Below are 19,706 nucleotides of genomic sequence, written 5' to 3'. Positions count from 1 at the left end.
GAGCTCAGGAGTTTGTGACCAGTCTAGGCAACACAGTGAAACCCCGTCTAAAAGATATAAAAAATTAGCCAGACATAGTAGTATGTGCCTGTAGTCCCAGCTACTCAGGAAGCTGAGGCAAGAGAATTGCTTAAACCTGGCAGGCAGAGATTGCAGTGAGCTGAGGTTGTGCCACTGTACTCCAGCCTGGGTGACAGAGTGAGACTCTGTCTCAAAAAAAAAATTAATTTTTTTTCCTTTTCTTTAACTGGTGTTTTTTGTTTTGTTGTTGCTGTTATTGTTGTTTTGAGACAGGGTCTCACTCTGTTGCCCAGGCTGGAGTGCAGTGGCACAATCTCAGCTCACTGCACCCTTGACCTCCTGGGCTTCAGCTAATTTTTGTATTTTTTTGTAGAGATGGGGTTTCACCATGCTGCCTAGGCTGGTCTCAAACTTTCTGGGCCCAAGCAATCTGCTCGCCTCGGCCTCCCAAAGTGCTGGGATTACAGGTGTGAGCCACAGCACCTGGCCAAGAATATTATTAAAATTTTTATTAAATGATGTGGCATATATATATATATATATATATATATATATATGTTAAAAAGATAAGCCATAAAATAGTGTGCTATGATCCTATTTTTATTCTTTAAATAAACAAAAGTAATGTGTATATGTGGGGGAAAATGCAGAAGGATATTCACGGAAATGTTAGCCATGATTATTATTTCTGGGTGATTAGATTGCAGTGGAGTTCCTTGCCTTGCCCCTTCATTTTACTTATTTGTTTTTTCCTAAGTCTTCTGTGGTCAATGTGTATTACCTTTATAGAAAGAAAACAACCACAGTAAGAGCTTTGTGGGAAGTGTTCAGAGCAGGAGATTCTAAACCTTAGGAGTTTGGATTTAGCAATCTGATCCCCACATCTGCCCAATGAGGGTTTTCTTCCCTGAGGACTGTGAAGGGCTAGAGCGTCTCTTTTCGTTTTTGCTTCTTAAAAACTAATCGTGGATAAGTTCTTGCTGAAGCTCCCCCTGCCATTTTTTTTTGAGACAGGGTCTTGCACTGTGGCCCAGGCTGGAGTGCAAGTGGCATGATCATGGCTCACTGCAGCCTTGACCTCCCCAGGCTGAGGTGATTCTCTCACCTCTTCCACCCCTGCAGCTGGGTCTACAAGCATGCACCAACATGCCCAGCTAATTTTTATATTTTTTGTAGAGATGGGCATTCACCACATTGCCCAGGCAGGTCTTGAACTCCTGGGCTCAAGCAATCTGAACTCCTCAGCCTCCCAAAGTGTTGGGATTACAGGCGTGAGCCACTGCACTCGGCCATGGAGCTTCTCATGGATAATCTGTCAGAACTTCCCAAGGGAGAGACGTGGCAGAAAGGCATATCCTAGGATTTACATTTGACAGCTCCCCACCCCCAGCCCCACCCCAAAGCCAGGTTCAGAAGCTCCGATCTGGTTGTCTTCCATCAGTGAAATAGCAGTGGCCCCTCCACAGCTGCAGCTCTGTCTCTGCATCATTGAGAACCACGTTCAGATTGGATCCCTGGATGGCAGGAAGCACAGAGGGAGGATTTCAGCTCCAGCTTTTTCAAACCCACATTTTAAGAAACCGGAATGTCTTGACTGAGCATGGTGTCTTACACCTGTAATCCCAGAATTTTGAGAGGCCAAGGCAGATGGATCATCTGAGGTCAGGAGTTCAAGACCAGCCTGGCCAACATGGTGAAACCCCATCTCTACTAAAAATATGAAAATCAGCCAGGCGTGGTGGTACATACCTGTAATCCCAGCTACTCAGGAGGCTGAGGCAGGAGCATTGCATGAACCAAGGAGGCGGATGTTGCAGTGAGCTGAAATGGTGCCACTGCACTCCAGACTCCAGCCTGGGCAACAGAGTGAGACTCCATCTCAAAAGAAACAAAACCAAAACCAGAAATACCTTGTTTCACTATGATGACAGGATAAGCTTATCTTGACCATTTTACCAGAGTTTAGTTTTGGAAACCCTGTGTCGGGGGTGAAAAACTTCATGGTAAGCTGCTCCCATAAGCAGGCTAGTCTTGAGGGGACAGATTGCTCTGGAGTGTGACAGGGCATTGGGCAAGACTCTTTATTCTCATGTAGCTAATTTCACTCTCTTGCTAGAATACGGACGGAGCCTTGAAGATGACATTCGCTCTGACACATCGTTCATGTTCCAGCGAGTGCTGGTATCTCTGTCAGCTGTAAGTGACTGCTTCCGATGGGGGGCGGGTTTGATTGAAATGTCCACTCTATCCTATTTGCCAGCCTTTCCCATCCATTCAGCCCCTGAAATGTGGATATTCCCCAGGTGTTGTTCTCAAAGCCCTCTGTTCCTTTGTCTTATTCCTCCTTCAGAGACTCTGGCTAGCTCTGCATGCCTATTCTACTTTAATTTGAGATTTACAAGTACCAAAACCTGCCAGGTCCCCATGTCACTCAGTGCATTGAGAGTTAGGAAGATGATTAAGAGCTGGGCTGTAAGAGTATATATTGTCATAAGGGAATACATCAGGTACACAAGTCGCTAGAAGGCATGAAAAGATTACATGCCAAAGGAGAGGCACATAGGAAAAGGAAGCATCAAGGAGAAATTTTGGTTGTAGAAACAAAGAAAAAGGCTTCATGAGATGCTTGTTCAGAGAGGAGTTGGAAGATTACTAGAATTTCAAGAGGCAGAGACGTGGGTGGGTGTATTCCAGACAGGAAGAACAGCAAGAACAAGGCAAGGAGACAGGGAACATGGGGTTCAGGGAACAACTGGCTGAACAGTTGGGCTGGTGATTCTGGAAACAGGGTGGGAGGATAAGCCGGAGTTCTGTGGGGAAGAGTCTAGCAATGTAGAGATGGATTTCCAGTTCATCGGGGAGCAGCAGATGACGTGGTAACGACAACGATGATGAGAATGATGTGACTGGAGTTGCACTTTCAGAAGTGTAACATAATAGTGATGTGTAGGATGAACAGTGGCCAGGAACTGGAGGCTGGCAGACCAGGTAGGAAGCTACCTGGAAAATTCCAGCTGGAAAATAAAGCAGGACTGAGCTAGGTGGGGCAGGGTGCCTGAAAAGAGAAGCTGGAGACTCCAGACATTTCACGTCCCTTCCCAACTGCATCTTTATCCCCGGCCTCTGCTCGTGAGACTCTTACTTCACATTGTTTTTTTGGATGTTTCCTTATGGATATCCTACTAGCCCCTTAAACCAGTCCTTCTGAACTCACTTTCCCTTCAAACCAGGTCTTCTTCCTGACTTGCCTGTTTCTGTTAATACTGCTGCTGTTCCTCCTATACTTAAAGAAGCAGAACCCTGGAAATCATCTCCAATTTACGCGGATAGAGCCTTGACGATGACATTCTCCCTGACCCCCATGTTTCCTGACTCCTTGCCTTGTTCTTGCTGTTCTTCCTGTCTGGAATACACCCACCCACCTCTCTGCCTCTTGAAAGTCTAGTAATTCTCCATCACGTCATCTGCTGCTCCCAAATGAACTGGAAATCTCTCTCCACATTGCTCTTGTCTCCGATATTTACTTAGTCACCTGCCTGTGTCTCATATTTCTTTCCCACTCTTTCTTTTCCTCCCATATTTACCACTCTGATGAGCCGTGTCTAGACCATAGACCATTGAGACGGTATAGTCATAAAAATCGCCTACGAACTAGAGAAAAGTAGCCTGTTTTGTCACTTGTTAGCATTCTGCAGAGGCTTCCACCCTGCCTTCTTGTGAGCTGGTGTTGGTGAGGGGTAAGGGACATTTTTATGGGCTCCTCAAGTCCTACCGTAGTTCCCATATTCTCTTGACTCTCCTCTGTTCCCAACCTCCCTCCTTTTTTTTTTTCTTTTAAAGATACAGGGTCTTGCTGTGTTTCCCAGGCCAGCTCTTTACAGGTGCCGTCTTAGCTCACTGCCTCAAACTCCTGGCCTCAAGCCATCCTCCCACCTCAGCCTCTTGAGTAGCTGGAGCTACAAGCACACCCGACCCCCTTTTGGCAGAGGCTGATCAATGTAGATTTGCCCGTTAGGAAGGCATGAGTCAGCTGGGAAGACACAGGAGAGTGGGGTGGTGGGGAAGGCCAGGAGACAGTGGAGGGAGTAGTCCATGGGAAGCATTTATTTTCCTTCTTCTTCTATCGGCAGAGGCACCCACAGAATGTTAGGGGCCACACTGAGGCTCACCCCTCTAGGGACACATCAGAGCCATGGTAATAATGCGAGCATGTTTAGAAGACATCTGTCCTCCCTCCCTGGGTCTGAAGTCCCACTCTTTGTGGCATTTTGTCTCATTACTCTAGACCTGCTATCTTAATGGTGCTCCAGATCTTTATGTATACTCTCAAATTTTTGTTTGTTTGTTTTTCTCATCCTCAGGGTGGGAGAGATGAAGGAAATTACCTGGACGATGCTCTCGTGAGACAGGATGCCCAGGTTGGTAGACCTGTCGCTGCTTTCTTCCACTTTTCTTCTCTTTTGCCAATAAGACAGGCCTTGACGGGTGGACAACACCTTATGTTACAGTGTGTATTAGCCAGGCTGGGATATGTTCTTTAAAAAGAGTTCCCCAGATGACCTTTAATAGCAGGCTTCTTGCAGAGGTACCTGGGGCTGGACATCATTATGTAAACACTGCTGGGTTCAAAGTTTCTCAACATTAGGACCATTATGTGGCAATCCCAGAGAAACATTGAGTGTGTCTTCTGAATCCCTTGGAGGTGAAAGAGACTGTTCACTGTGCATTTTTACGTCAAAGAGGACATTTGAAAAGCTATATAAAATACCTTGGCACAGTGTATACCCTGTTGGGTAAAATTAATAGCAAACCCCAAGAGGCAGTTGCCTCTCTGGTACCCAACCCACTGACGGTTGCCCTGGAACCAACCCATGGTCTAATCAGCTGTGACCAGATAACACTAACAATAATAGCTAATAAAAAGTGGCTCCTTGCCAGGTGTCAAACACTGTTATAAATTCTTTTTTGTTTGTTTGTTTAAGACAGAGTTTTGCTCTTGTTGCCCAGGCTCGAGTGCAGTGGTGCAACCTCAGCTTACTGCAACCTCTGCCTCCTGGGTTCAAGTGATCTCCTGCCTTAGCTCCCGAATAGCTGAAATTACAGGTGCCCGCCACCACGCCTGGCTAATTTTTTGTATTTTTAGTAGAGACAGAGTTTCACCATGTTGGCCACACTGGTCTTAATCTCTGGACCTCAGGTGATCCAACTGCCTCAGCCTCCCAAAGTGCTGGGATTACAGACGTGAGCCATCGTGCCCGGCCCACTGTTCTAAAATCTATATTAAGTGTGTCATTGAATCTTTGCAATAACTCCATAAGTATTACTATCCCCATTTTACAAACAGAAACACTGAGACTCAGAGCAAGTGTCTTGCTCAAGTTCAGACAGATAATAAATGGCAGAGCCAGGATTTGAACTAATTGGCATCTAGACCCAGTATTCTTCTTTTTTTTTTTTTGAGACAGGGTCTTACTCTATCACCCAGGCTGGAGTGCAGTGGTGCAATCTTGCCTCACAGCGACCTCCATGTCCCAGGCTCAAGCAATTCTCATACATCAGCCTTCCAAGTAGCTGGAATTACAGGGCACGCCACCACCACCCAGCTGGTTTTTGTATTTTTAGTAGAGATGAGGTTTCAACATGTTGGCCAGGCTGGTCTTGAACTCCTGACCTCAAATGTTTCACCTGCCTTGGCCTCCCAAAGTGCTGAGATCACAGGCATGAGCCACAGCGCCTGGTATTCTTAACCAGTACATAACCTTAGTGAGGGACTGGTTCCATTCAGTATGTGAGGTATGAATAACGTTGTTTTATGCAAAAAAGAACCTGTTGCTTTCATTAGAATGTATAGAGGTATGCGTGTGGCTTGGGCTTCTTGGAGTGTGGCAGCTGGGTTTCAAGAAGGAGCCCCCAGAAAGCAAGCATTTTAATAGAAACAGTGGCAGTTGCATGATTGTTTGTACTCCAGACTCAGAAATCACAGTGTCACTTCCACTATACTGAATTTTATTCCAATTTTTTTTTTTGAGACAGGGTCTTGCTCTGTCTCCTAGGCTGGTATACAGTTGCATGATCTCAGCCCATGGCCACCTTCACCTCCCAGGCTCAAGCAATCCTCCCATCTCATCCTCCTGAGTAGCTGGGACTGCAGGCACATGCCAGCATGGCTGGCTAACTTTTAAATAATTTTTGCTGGTATACAGTTGCATGATCTCAGCCCACGGCCACCTTCACCTCCCAGGCTCAAGCAATCCTCCCATCTCATCCTCCTGAGTAGCTGGGACTACAGGCACATGCCAGCATGGCTGGCTAACTTTTAAATAATTTTTGGTAGAGGCAGGGTTTTGCCATATTGCCCAGGCTGGTCACAAACTCCTGGGCTCAAGCAGTCTACCTGTCTTGGCCTCCCAAAGTGCCGTGATTACAGACATGAGCCACTGTGCCCAGCCGACTACTATGCTTTATTAATAAAAGCAATGTATTAGTCAGGATTCTTCAGAGGAACAGAACCAATAGAGAGAGATTGTGTGTGTGTGTGTGTGTGTGTGTGTGTGTGTGAGAGAGAGAGAGAGAGAGAGAGAGAGAAACAGAGAGAGAGGGGATAGGGGATAGAGGTGGGCAAGTACCAGGATCTTCAGAGGGAGTCAGCAAGCTAGAGATGCAGGACAGCCCGTGGTTTTGTTCCAGTCTTGAGTCCGAAGGCCTGAGAACCAGGAGCAGCTTCCATCTGAAGGCCAGCAGGCTGGAAACCCATGAAGAGCTGATGTTTCCGTTCAAGTCCAAAGGCAGGAAAAAAACCTGATGCTTTAGCTCAAGGCAATCGGGCAGGAGGACTCCCTCATACTTTTGGGAAGGTCAGCCCTTTTGTTCTTGAAAAGAAAAGCTTACTACTGATTGTATGAGGGCCCTTCCTCCATATTGGATCACCCAAAAATCCTCACAGAAGCACCCAGAATAAAGTTTGACCAAAAATCTGGATAACACTTGTCCCAGTCAAGTTGACATAAAATAAATTCTCACAGCCTATTGAGATTCAAGTTTAAGAAGTGCTAAATAAGGTGAATTTTTTGAATTAGATGAACCCTTTCAGCTTTAAATTTTTACGATTATGTGAATTGACTCTAAAGCAGTGAGAGAATCAGAGAAAGAAGTGAAAAAATGGGGGGGTATATGAAGGTGAGCCCAGGGAGCAGTAGTGTGTTAGTTGAGATCTTTTTGAGAAATGCAACAGGCCAGCTACTTATTATAAATGAACAGTAATTCTGATTTAGCAATAATGTAGTTAAATTGAGCAGAATCAGTTTCTTGTATTCCTACCTGTTTGGAATGTAAGCAATTGGCAATGGGTCCCTGGTTCTACTGTGAGACCGTAGCCTCAGGAATATCACAGATCATTCTAGAGCAGGGCTATCCAATAGAACTTCCCGAAATGATGAGATCGTTCCACATCTGCACTGTCCTGGATGAGCGACTGGCCACCTGTAGCCGCTGAGAGCTGAATTTTAAATGGTACTTAATTTTAATTAAAATTTAAACAGCCACATGCAGTGAGTGGCAACTGTCAGGGACAGCCCAAAGCTAGGGCCTTCCTTTTAGCTCTTAAGACAGAACCATGTAGTCTCCAGCTAGGGAAATGCCAGTGTTTATCTTGACTCCCAGGGAGGTATGATAGGGTCCAACAGCCTTATGCCTGAGGAAAGATCCTGAGACATTTCCACTCACCACCACCATTTCAACCCCCATCACCAACAAAATAAAACGAAGCCAGCTCAGCTCTTTCAAGTTCTGGAAATATTTACCTGTGTCCTGGCACATCTTTTCTGGAGTTTTAGACTTGCGCTTTCTTTGGCTTCAGGACCTGTATGAGGCTGGAGAGAAGAAATGGGGGACAGATGAGGTGAAATTTCTAACTGTTCTCTGTTCCCGGAACCGAAATCACCTGTTGCATGGTAAGGCACTTACTTCATTTCCCAAAGAAAGGATATGAAGGAGAGCAAAAACTACATTGCCCATAAGTAATTGATAACCTTTTCTTTCTCAGTTGATACAGAGAACTGATTGTGCCCAAGTGTCTTAGATTCTCACCCTGGAAATGTGTTAGTCCAATGATGTGTATGAAAGCTGATTTCTGAAATACTAATTATGAATAATAAAAATGCAGTAGTCATAGAAGTTGGGCATTCTTGTTTCTAGGAAACTGACCTTCATAGTTAGCCCTTTTTCTAAAGTAGCCCCAGTATGTTCATTTTGATTTAGTTACATATGAAAATAATCTATAGTAGATCAGGTAGCAATAAAATAGCAATGTTGGCTGATATTTATTCCCGTGCAACATCCAAGCTGTAAGGGATTTCTTTAGGGGGTTATGTTGCATAAGATGAATAGTGGATAATTTCCAATTTGAAATGTTTCTAGTTTGTTTTTGATAAATCTAAACTTTGTAATGTGCTTTTAACTTATTTGGGGGAAGATATTATACAATTTTAGAATATTTGTTGTCAGGTTTATATTCTTTTAAACAGCAGTAACGGTTTAATAAGATATTTCATCTTTTATATGAGCTCTTTAGGTCTTTAATCACTTTATAATTTTATAAACCCACCCACCATACCTTTTTAATCACACATACTGATTTGCAAAATTTGTGGGAAATTTGAGAATAAGTTTGCTACATTGAAAACATAAAGAATTGAGAATTTAAACACATTCCGAAGTTGTAATTATTTCAGATTTTTCACAGTGACAAAAAATAGGTGATTACTCCTGTTAATCAATATCCCAGGTTACTATCAGATACACAACTTCCGACTCAGCTTCCTTACTTCATTTCCCTTGCCTGGTTACAAATACCACAAATCTCCCCCTGGTGGTAGTTTTTAAGAACTGCAGGTCCTCAGAAGACGATTTAGTGCATAAATGCGTTTGTAATTTTCACTTCTGGGTACAAGGCAATAGTTGGGCAATTATAAAATATCTGTTTGTAAGCCATTGGAATAAAATATTTTAAGCTGTTTGGATAAGGAAAACTTCATCATTTTCTTACCGATCAACAGTAACAGTGAGATTTCACAGTCACTAAGGTTTTGTTAATAATGTTCTATTTTCTAGGTGCAGTGTTAAGCATATTATAAGCATTGTTTCTTGCAACACTCAGTGGAGCAGTAATTATTTTCCCTATTTTACAGTGGAGAAAACTGAGGCTTAGAAAATGTGTCAATTAAGTTCTTTGATTCCAAGCTATACACACCGACTTCAATTTAAGTAAGAAGAGATGAAATAATATAGAATGAAACAGAGGGAAAATGGAAAATATTGGTAGCTCACAAATTTGAACAGAGAGCTGAACACCTTCAGGAAGAACAGAAATCAAGGCAGTTCTGGGGGTCTCAGTAGAAGGGAATCATGGATTTTATTTCTTTTTATTTATTTATTTATTTATTTATTTTTGGAGATGGAGTTTCACTCTTGTTGCTGAGGCTGAAGTGCAATGGCACCATCTCAGCTCACCGCAACCTCTGCCTCCCGGGTTCAAGCAGTCCTTCTTCCTCAGCCCCCGGTGTAGCTGGGATTACAGACATCCATCCGCCACCATGTCTGGCTAATTTTGTATTTTTTAGTGGAAATGGGGTTTCTCCATGTTGGTCAGGCTGGTCTCGAACTCTTGACTTCAGGTGATCAGCCCGCCTCAGCCTCCCAAAGTGCTGGGATTACAGACATGAGCCACCGCGCCCGTCATGGATTTGATTTCTAAAGCAGAGTTTCTGAAGTTCGTTCTCTACTAAAAATGCTAATTCTTGACCCCCTGCTTGAGACTGGCTGAATTAGAATCTCTGAGCATGACACCCCGGCGAGTTTAACAGGTTTTTCTGAGGGTAAAGATGATGCAGTGCTTTTGGCCATCCCTGCGAGCTGCCCAATTAACAAGTTCCTAGGAGAGAGTCTAATGGGTCCTGACTGGGTGAACTGCTCATGTGTTTGGCAGAGGTTGTATGTTGTTGGGTATGGTGTCTCTTGAATGACAGCCCTGTGAAAATCACACTGATGGAAGTGAAGCAGCACCCCAAAGAAGGCGATGGTGAGAAGATAAAATAGATACCTGTTCTAAGAAGTTTCCAGAAGGAGACAGCAAGAGAGGGGAACATACCACATTAAAAAATACTTGGCAAAAAAAGCCAACAAATGTAATTATGTTTAAGTATTCTAAAAGATGCAACCAGCTGTATGTGACTCAGTTTTGAAGAGGTTGAATTGCTCTAGTTTTGATGAGCCAAAAGGGAGATGAAGGGGAGGTGATTGCCAAGGCCAAAATCACAAAAAGACACATTCTGCTTATTAAGGAAACAATAAGAAAGGAAAGCAAATGTCTCCAGAGGCTGTCTCCATTTTATGTGCGAGGGTCCCAGAGAAGGAAAAGGACTTGACTGATGTACTGCACACATCATGACATTTCTTCCTCCTTGCCTGGGACCTGTTCCGCTCTGCACATCCCTCCTGGCTGCTTGCCCACTTTACTAATTAGTTTCCTCCTGAAATATGCCAAAGAATAAATAGTGTAGGCTACTTCAAAATGCTCATTCTCTCCATAAATTTTAGTTTCCTCTATTTTTTATTCCTGATAATACCATTTTATTGTTGTTTGCAGTGTTTGATGAATACAAAAGGATATCACAGAAGGATATTGAACAAAGTATTAAATCTGAAACATCTGGTAGCTTTGAAGATGCTCTGCTGGCTATAGGTAAGCTGGTAGCAGGTAGAGAATAGAGAAAAAAAGTCTGTAGATTTTCATTCTCATTATCAGTTTGCCACATGGGGTTATATAATTATTCTCAGAGATAAAACTTGTTTGAATCACTCATGGTGCATTCCAGACTTTTTTTTTTTTTTTTTTTTGAGACAGAGTCTTGCTCTGTCGCCAGGCGCCAGGCTGGAGTGCAGTGGTGCAATCTCGGCTCACTGCAATCTCCATCTCCTGGATTCAAGCAATTCTTCTGCCTCAGCCTACCAAGTAGCTGGGACTACAGGCACGCGCCACCACGCCCAGCTAATTTTTGTATTTTTTAGTAGAGATGGGGTTTAACCATGTTGGCCAGGATGGTCTCGATCTCTTGACCTCGTGATCTGCCCGCCTCGGCCTCCCAAAGTGCTGGGATTATAGGCGTGAGCCACCATGCCCTGCCTGCATTCCAGATTTTTAAACAAGAAATATTACATACAACCTGATTGCTATTGTGCCACATGGTTTGTTTACTTTGTATCTTCTGTGCTTTTATATGTCCTATGTGAAAGGTAATAATGTATAGATATACAAGCTGTAGCTTGCAAGTCTGTGAATGGTTAGAATTAGTAACTGTCTCATATGGCAGAGACAGTAATCCTTATTTTGAAACTAAAAGGGTGGTAACCCTTTGCTTTGAGAGACTTTATCAATTACTTCTCTAGAAACTTGATGATAAATCGAGGGTACTTTCTATCTGTGAAAATACATACAGCATAGCCTATGTTCATGAAACATTGTTTGCTAAAATTTCCCCAGCAAAGCAAATATTGATACCTTGTAGAAACAAAGGAAGCAACTGTAACTTTTCTTTTTTCCTGGATCTTATCTGTAATCTTTTCATTTCTTCTTTTCTTTGACAGTAAAGTGCATGAGGAACAAATCTGCATATTTTGCTGAAAAGCTTTATAAATCGATGAAGGTAAATGGCCTTACTTTTAGCATCTAAATGAATTTGAGTTATCTTGTGTCCACCTTCTTAAGCTTATTTATATCCCCTATCCAAACTTCACCCTGAAAGATTCAATTTATCAAATACTTAAGTGAGTGCCTGCTAATAATAATACTAGGTGATATTTACTAAGTACTTAGGATGTGTGGATCACTGTTCTTAATAGATTAATTGTATCCCCACAACAGCTCTATGAAGCTGGTACTATTAACCCCCAATTTACAGATGAGAAAACTGAGGCATAGCAAGGATATGCAGTTTGCCCAAGGTTCTCAGTGAGAAATTAATAGAGCAAGGATGCAAACACCTGGCAGTCTAGCTCCAGAGCCCATATTCCTAGCCCACCATCGTACTCTGCAGGCACCATGCTGAGAATCACAAGAGGTACAGGAAAGGTCAAAATGTAGTCTTTGGCTGGGTGCGGTGGCTCATGCCTGTAATCCCAGCACTTTGGGAGGCCAAGATGGGCGGATTACTTGAGGTCAGGAGTTCAAGACCAGCCTGGCCAACATGGCAAAACCCCTGTTTCTACAAAAATAAAAAAATTAGCCAGCCATGGTGGTTCACACCTGTAATCCCAGCTGCACTGGAGGCTGAGGCAGGAGAATCACTGGAACCTGGGAGGCAGAGATTGCAGTAAGCCAAGATCACACCACTGCACTCCAGCCTGGGCAACAGAGTAAGACTCTGTCTCAAACAAAAAGCAAAGCAAAACTAAAAAAATGTAGTCCTTGCTCTCAAAGAATGTCTAGCCTAGGCAAGTACATGCAAACCACCAATTATAACAAGATAAAATGTAAGACAGTAGTTGAGGATCAAAACATTGTAGAAACACAGAGGAAAGGGTTTCCCACCCCCCAATATTTGTATTTTGAGGCAAAGAATCTGCAAAGAATATATAAAGTTGGTATATTTGAGCAGGACCTTCCAAATGTAAAAGTTTTACCTCAGAGGATTTTACACGGTGAGGGGAAAGGGTGATAAGTCTGGGGAGGGAAGGCTAATACTCCATGAGAAGTAATCATTGTAGGTGAGGCAGGTGGCAGGGTGTGTCTGGACAGCACAGTTTATGGCTCTAGAAAGGCAAGGAACAGTGTCGTCTGGTCAGAACAGAGAGTGCTGGAAAAGTAAGTTGTGGAGAGCCATGAATACCGTGATAAGGAGTAAGGATATTCCTCAGGCCTGCCACGTAGTGGATCAAACGACATCATCAGCACAGTCATCTCTAGTTTTGCTTTGATAGACTGAAGAAGACACTGAAAAAAAGCTAGGTTTTTATATATGTTTGGGTTTTGTTTTCTTCCTTAGGGCTTGGGCACCGATGATAACACCCTCATCAGAGTGATGGTTTCTCGGGCAGAAATTGACATGCTGGATATCCGGGCACACTTCAAGAGACTCTATGGAAAGTCTCTGTACTCATTCATCAAGGTAGGTCACAGCAGCCTAAGTCCAGAGGAAAGGATCCAAAAAAGGACCCCTCTGACCTTGATATTTAGCACTCGTTGTCCTCTCTTCTTGGCATATGTCATTCCCTTTGAAGATGATAGTCCCAACATTTCCAGTCTCTCTTCTTTCACACAGATATTTAAACCTTTGGCAGGATAGAAGCTGAAAATATTTGCCCTCTAAATACAGTAATTATTTTATGTTGACCCCAGACAGAGAGAGATTACATTTTAATGAATACTTTTAAGCACACGATTTCCTCGTCTACCTAATTATGATAGAAGATAAACAACTGAATCCAGAGTCCTATGCAAGGCCAGCTGAGGTGTACTGGGAATATGGGAAAGCATTTTAGTTACCCTGAATCACTATTCTTTACCAGGCACCAGACTTCTAGGAGTCCTAAGAGGGCATGGTAGTGGTGAGAAATGATTCTCCTCCCTTGAAGTCAGGCATTCCTGGGATTTTGCTTCTTGAGGATGTCAGAAGAGTCTCATGGACATGAAAGTGAGACAAATTACCTTAGAAGCTGGGGTTGCCTGCATTGCAGTATTCAAATCAGCATTTGATCTGTGAATTAAATATTCTGAACCCTACTCAGAGCTTGGAGAGGTATGACAATTATGTGATTTAAGCTGCAGATTTTTTTTTTTTTTGAGATGGAGTCTAACTCTGTTGCCCAGGCAGGGGTGCAGTGGTGCAATCTCCACTCACTGCAATCTCCACCTCCTGGGTTCAAGTGATTCTTCTGCCTCAGCCTCCTGAGTAGCTGGAACTACAGTCATGAGCTTTGTATTTTTTGTAGAAACAGGGTTTCACCATATTGGCCAGGCTGGCCTCGAACTCCTGACCTCAAATGATCCACTTGTCTCGGCCTCCCAAAGTGCTGGTATTACAGGTGTGAGCCAACATGCCTGGCCAAGCTGCAGATTTTGTTACTATGCCTACAAAGGGTGCAGGAACTTGTTTCTATTTCCTACTAGGCTATGAGGTAGCTTCATTTTGCAGAGCTGAACTATATAACTAGTTTAACATTCAAGGATGACTGTAAGTGAAGCTATCGGAAAATATAGTGCAGCCAAGAAAAAAAAAAAGTAAAACAAAAATCTCAGAAAATGACAAATAATGGTGAGGTACAGAGAAACTGGAACTCTTCCGTACTGTGGGTAGGAATGTAAAGTGGTGCCGCCACTATGAAAAACAGTCTGTTATGAAACTTTAAGCACCAAACTTCCTCAGAAAGTTTAATATAGGCCAGGTGTGGTGGCTTATTCCTGGAATCCCAGCACTTTGGGAGGCCAAGACGAGTGGATCACTTGAGCCCAGGAGTTTGAGACCAGCCTAGGCAACATTGTGAGACTCTGTCTCTACAAAAAATATAAAAATTAGCTGGGTGTGGTAGTGCATACCTGTAGTCCCAGCTACTCAGAAGGCTGACGTGGGAGGAGAACTGAGGCTGGGGAGGTTGAGGCTGCAGTGAGCCATGATTGTACCACTTCAAGACTGCAGCCTGAGTAAAGACCCTTCCCAAAAAAGAAAAAAAAAAAATTTAACATAGAATGACCATAGGACCCAGCAATTCCACTCTCAGTTATATACTTAAATGAAAACAGGAACTCAAACAGCTAGTTTGTACATCAACATAAACATTATTAACAATAGGCATGCGGTCAAAACAATCTAAATATCCATCAACAGATGACTGGATAAACAAAATGTATATACATACATAAAAAGCAATGATGTAGCCAGGCACAGTGGCTCCCACCTATAATCCCAGAACTTTGGGAGGCCGAGGCAGGTGGATCACAAGGTCAGGAGTTTGAGACCAGCCTGGCCAACATGGTGAAATTCCGTCTCTACTAAAATACAAAAAATTAGCCAGGCGTGGTGGTACATGCCTGTAGTCCCAGCTACTCGGGAGGCTGAGGCAGGGGAATCACCTGAACCCAAGAGGTAGAGGTTGCAGTGAGCTGAGATCATGCCACTGAACTCCAGTCTGGTGACAGAGCGAGACTTCATCTCAAAAAACAAAAAAAGCAATAATGTTTGACGGTAGGCTGTCATGAAAAAAAAAAGTGACATTTCTGATATATGAATGAACCTTGAAAATATACTAAGTGAAATAAAATAGACACAAAAAGACAAATATTGTATGATTTTGCTTATATGATATATGTAGAATAGGTAGATTCATAGGGGCAGAAAGGAGATTAGAGGTTACCAGGAATTTGGAGAGAGAGGAAAGAATGGGAGTTATTGTTTAGCGGGTGCGGCATTTCTGTTTGGGTGTGATAAAAGGGAAATAGACAGGGATGATGGCTACATAACATAACATTGTAAAAGTAACTAGCACCACTTGAAAATGGTTAAAATGACAAATTTTTTATATATATATTTTTTTTAACATAATAAAAAGATCTTTGAAGGAATTTGAATAAAATCATTTAATGAAATGTGAAAAGAATAGACTAAGTATTTTAATACTTCCATCATAGCATTATTTATATTATTTACATTGTTTCATGTTATTTATATTTATATCAATAATATTTATAGTATATAATTTATTATATATTACTATTCCTATTAATCGATAGGGAATAACTTAAATCAATTATGGAAAATCCATACAATATAATAGTATACCAACACTAAAATGACTGGGTACAAATATATTGATTGGCTTGGGAAGAAAACACTATATAATCTAGTGTATATGTTTCTGTACCTATAAATATGTAAATATATGTGTGCATAAACACACACCAGTAGAAAAGATTAAAAATAAAGAATACATAATAGTTGTCAAAAATAAAAGAAGCAGAATAGAAGCATAAAATATGTAAATAATAGGGAAAAAATAACAAAAGATAAAAATAAAAGTTATTTTTAAAAACTCTCTGGTTAGGTAAAAATATAAAATCCAGCTTCATGCTCTTTACAAGAAACAACTAAAATACAGTAACATGTAAAAAGCTTAAAGAAAAACACCAGGGAAATCGTATTTCACACATACAATAAAGAAAGTGGAGATTATGCTATTAGTAAAAAGAAAAATTTAAGGAAAAAAAGTATTAAATAGGAGAAAGTAGATCACTCTATACTGACAAAGGCAACAATTCACAGCAAAGATTAAACTATTATGTAACTTTAAGTATCAAATCATATTGTATTCAAATGTGTAAATAAGAAACTTGAGTCTCCAGAAGAAAACATATAATGGAAATACCATGCTGGTGAGAGGCTTTAATACATCCTATGTTTTGGCAGATCAACGAGGCAAAGTACCAACAAGGATATATTAAGATTGAGTTGAACCGTTATTTATTAAACTTTGAACTCTGTATACAGAGATTCCATCTTTTCTAGAGCCCACAAATTACTAATAAAAATTAATCTAGGCCAGGTGTAGTGGCCCACACCTATAATCCCAGCATTTTGGAAAGCTGAGGTGGAAGGATGGCTTGAGCCCAGGAGTTTGAGGCTGTAGTGAGTTATGACTGCACCACTGTACTCCAGCCTGGGTGACAAAGCAAAACCCTATCTCTAAAAATAAAATAAATAAATAAAATTCAAACTTAAAAAAATTAATTATTAGACCACAAAAATTTCTATGTAGAAATTATAGAACCTTTTTGGAAGACTGTTTTATAACCCATATCAAAAGGTTTAAGAAAACAGGCCAGGTACGGTGGCTCACACCTGTAATCCCAGCACTTTGGGAAGCTGAGGCGGGTGGATCACTTGAGGTCAGGACTTAGAGACCAGCCTGGCCAACATGGTGAAACCCCATCTCTATTAAAAATATAAAAACTAGCCAGGTGTGGTGGTATGCACCTGTAGTGCCAGCTACACAGGTGGCTAAGGCAGGAGAATCACTTAAACCCAGGAGGCAGAGGTTACGGTGAGCCAAGACTGCACCACTGCACTCCAGCCTGGGCCACAGAGCAAGACTCTGTCTCAAAAAAAAAAAAGTCTAAGAAACTGCATTTAATCCAGCAATTCCCATTTTATAAAAGTTTATCCAGAATAAATCATTTTTAAAAAACACAAAAATTTAACTACAATATGCTTATTGAAGCAGCATTTATAATAGTGAAAAATGGAAACAACATAAATATCCAGCAACAGGGAGAGGAAGGATGTGATCAATAAATTATGGAATACTCTATAACCATTAAATAATGTAGAATAATATTTAACAAAATAGAGAAATAGGCTATATTGTTAAGTGAAAAACCAGAACACAGAATACTACTGTTCTATCACATTGGACATCTATATACATAGAAAAAAGACTAGAAGGACAGTCACACATCAAAATGATAAGAATAATAGTCTGTAGATGATGGAATAATGGTTGATTTTTATGTACTTTTTTGTCTTTATTTTCTACACTGAACAAGTATTACCTTTGTAATAAAAAATAACCAAAAAATTTTAAAGCTAAGAAAAATCCAGCCAAGCTTGAAAAAGTTGACTTAGATGACTTTGAACTGTGTGTTTCATTTTAAAATATATTTATCTGACTAACTTTGCTTCCCTATTCAATAGGGTGACACATCCGGAGACTACAGGAAAGTACTGCTTGTTCTCTGTGGAGGAGATGATTAAAATAAAAATCCCAGAAGGACAGGAGGATCCTCAACACTCTGAATTTTTTTAACTTCATTTTTCTACACTGCTATTATCATTATCTCAGAATGCTTATTTCCAATTAAAACGCCTACAGCTGCCTCCTAGGATATAGACTCTGTATTATTATTCACCTATAATTAGTCATTGTGATGCTTTAAAGCTGTACTTGCATTTCAAAGCTCAATTTATAAGACATAAATGGAGATTTAAAATTAGAAAAATAAAAATATATTCCATGTTTTTAAAAGATTACTTTCTACTTTGTGTTTCACAGACATTGAATATATTAAATTATTCCGTATTTTCTTTTCAGTGAAAAATTTTTTAAATGGAAGACTGTTCTAAAATCACCTTTTTCCCTAATCCAATTTTTAGAGTGGCTAGTAATTTCTTCATCTGAAATTGTGAGCATCCAGTTAGTAAGAATGCCCATCCAGTTTTCTGTTTTTCATAGTCAAAGACTTGAAAGCATCTACAAATCTCTTTTTTTAGGTTTTGCCCATAGCATTAGTTGATCTTTACTCTGTTTTTTCATGGGAGACTTCCTTCATCACATCTTATATTGAAATCACTTTCTGTAGTCAAAGTATACCAAAACCAGCCAGGCGTTCATGCCTGTAATCCCAGCACTTTGGGAAGCCAAGGCAGGTGGATCACGAGGTCAGGAGATTGAGACCATCCTGACCAACATGATGAAATCCCATCTCTACTAAAAATATAAAAATTAGCTGGGCAAGGTGGCACATGCCTGTAGTCTCAGCTACCTGGGAGGCTGAGGCAGGAGAATCACTTGAACCTGGGAGGCAGAGGTTGCAGTGAGCCAAGATCACTCCACTGCACTCCAGCCTGGGTGAGAGAGTGAGACTCCATCTCAAAAAAAAAGTATACCAAAACCAATTTATCTGAACGAACTAAATTCTAAAGTATGATTATACAAATCACATGCATCTGGTTACCATTCTGTATTCTATATTATTATGGTTAATATCTTAATCCAGCTTGCAAGTGGATGGGGGGGAAAGAAAGCTCCAAAGTAGGTATTCTGGGAATGATGTAATGCTCTGAATTAAGTTTGACGTAAAGAAAACTTTTTGTGCTAAAAAATACTTTTTAATTTTTTAAAAATTTTGTTGATTGTACGAACTTCTGTTTGCACTGTGCCTTTCAACTCTAGAAGCATTCTGAAGATGTACTTGGATTTAATTTAAAAGTTCACTTTGTATGAACGTGGAAAAATAATTTTAATTATAAAATGGTGTCTTTAGGCTGGGAGCAGTGGCTCACGCCAGTAATCCTAGTACTTTGGGAGGTCAAGGTGGGTGGATTACCTGAGTTCAGGAGTTCAAGACCAGCCTGACCAACATGGAGAAACTCCATCTCTACTAGAAACACAAAAATTATCTGGGCATGGTGGTAGACACCTGTAATCCCAGCTACTTAGGAGGCTGAGTCAAGGAGAACTGCTTGAACCCAGCAGGTGGGAGGCATGCCACTGCATTGCATTCCAGCCTGGGTGAGAGAGTGAGACTCTGTCTCAAAAAAAAAAAAAAAAAAAGTGTCTTTATAATGAAGTACAGTGTTTCTCTGATCCATTTTTCCCCTTGTGAGGTTTTCCATCCTGGCCCCTGAAAGGAGCTAATTTTGAAGGACTTGTGTTACTCAGTTTCTACAGGAATTACAACATGAGAAAAAAATCACATATTTATTCTTAAGTGTGCCTATTGCCTAATGTTCACATATACCAAACACTATGCAATTACATAAAATAATGTATGAACTTATTCTCTGGAAATGTGTGATGCTCTCTACTCTAAGTAGACCATTTATATCAAATGTCATAAATGTATAAAGACATTTATATTCTTA

The 19,706-nt window shown here is 41.1% G+C and overlaps 1 protein-coding gene across 2 annotated transcripts in view; it reads left to right on the top strand.

Moving 5' to 3' along the window:
• The window catches only part of ANXA4 (annexin A4), an 84,436-nt gene extending 64,730 nt beyond the window's left edge, over nucleotides 1-19,706 (top strand). For both annotated transcript variants that reach the window (XM_039476571.2, XM_074398692.1), the window contains exons 7-13: nucleotides 2,138-2,217; nucleotides 4,383-4,439; nucleotides 7,877-7,970; nucleotides 10,664-10,759; nucleotides 11,662-11,720; nucleotides 13,059-13,181; nucleotides 17,757-19,706. In XM_039476571.2, coding sequence (XP_039332505.1) covers nucleotides 2,138-2,217; nucleotides 4,383-4,439; nucleotides 7,877-7,970; nucleotides 10,664-10,759; nucleotides 11,662-11,720; nucleotides 13,059-13,181; nucleotides 17,757-17,816 — 569 coding nt within the window. In that variant the 3' untranslated portion in view covers nucleotides 17,817-19,706. The remainder of the gene's footprint in view (nucleotides 1-2,137; nucleotides 2,218-4,382; nucleotides 4,440-7,876; nucleotides 7,971-10,663; nucleotides 10,760-11,661; nucleotides 11,721-13,058; nucleotides 13,182-17,756) is intronic.

The sequence above is a fragment of the Saimiri boliviensis genome, chromosome 1 (genome assembly GCF_048565385.1).
Source record: "Saimiri boliviensis isolate mSaiBol1 chromosome 1, mSaiBol1.pri, whole genome shotgun sequence".
NCBI lineage: Eukaryota > Metazoa > Chordata > Mammalia > Primates > Cebidae > Saimiri > Saimiri boliviensis.
This window is presented reverse-complemented; position numbering and strand designations above follow the sequence as displayed.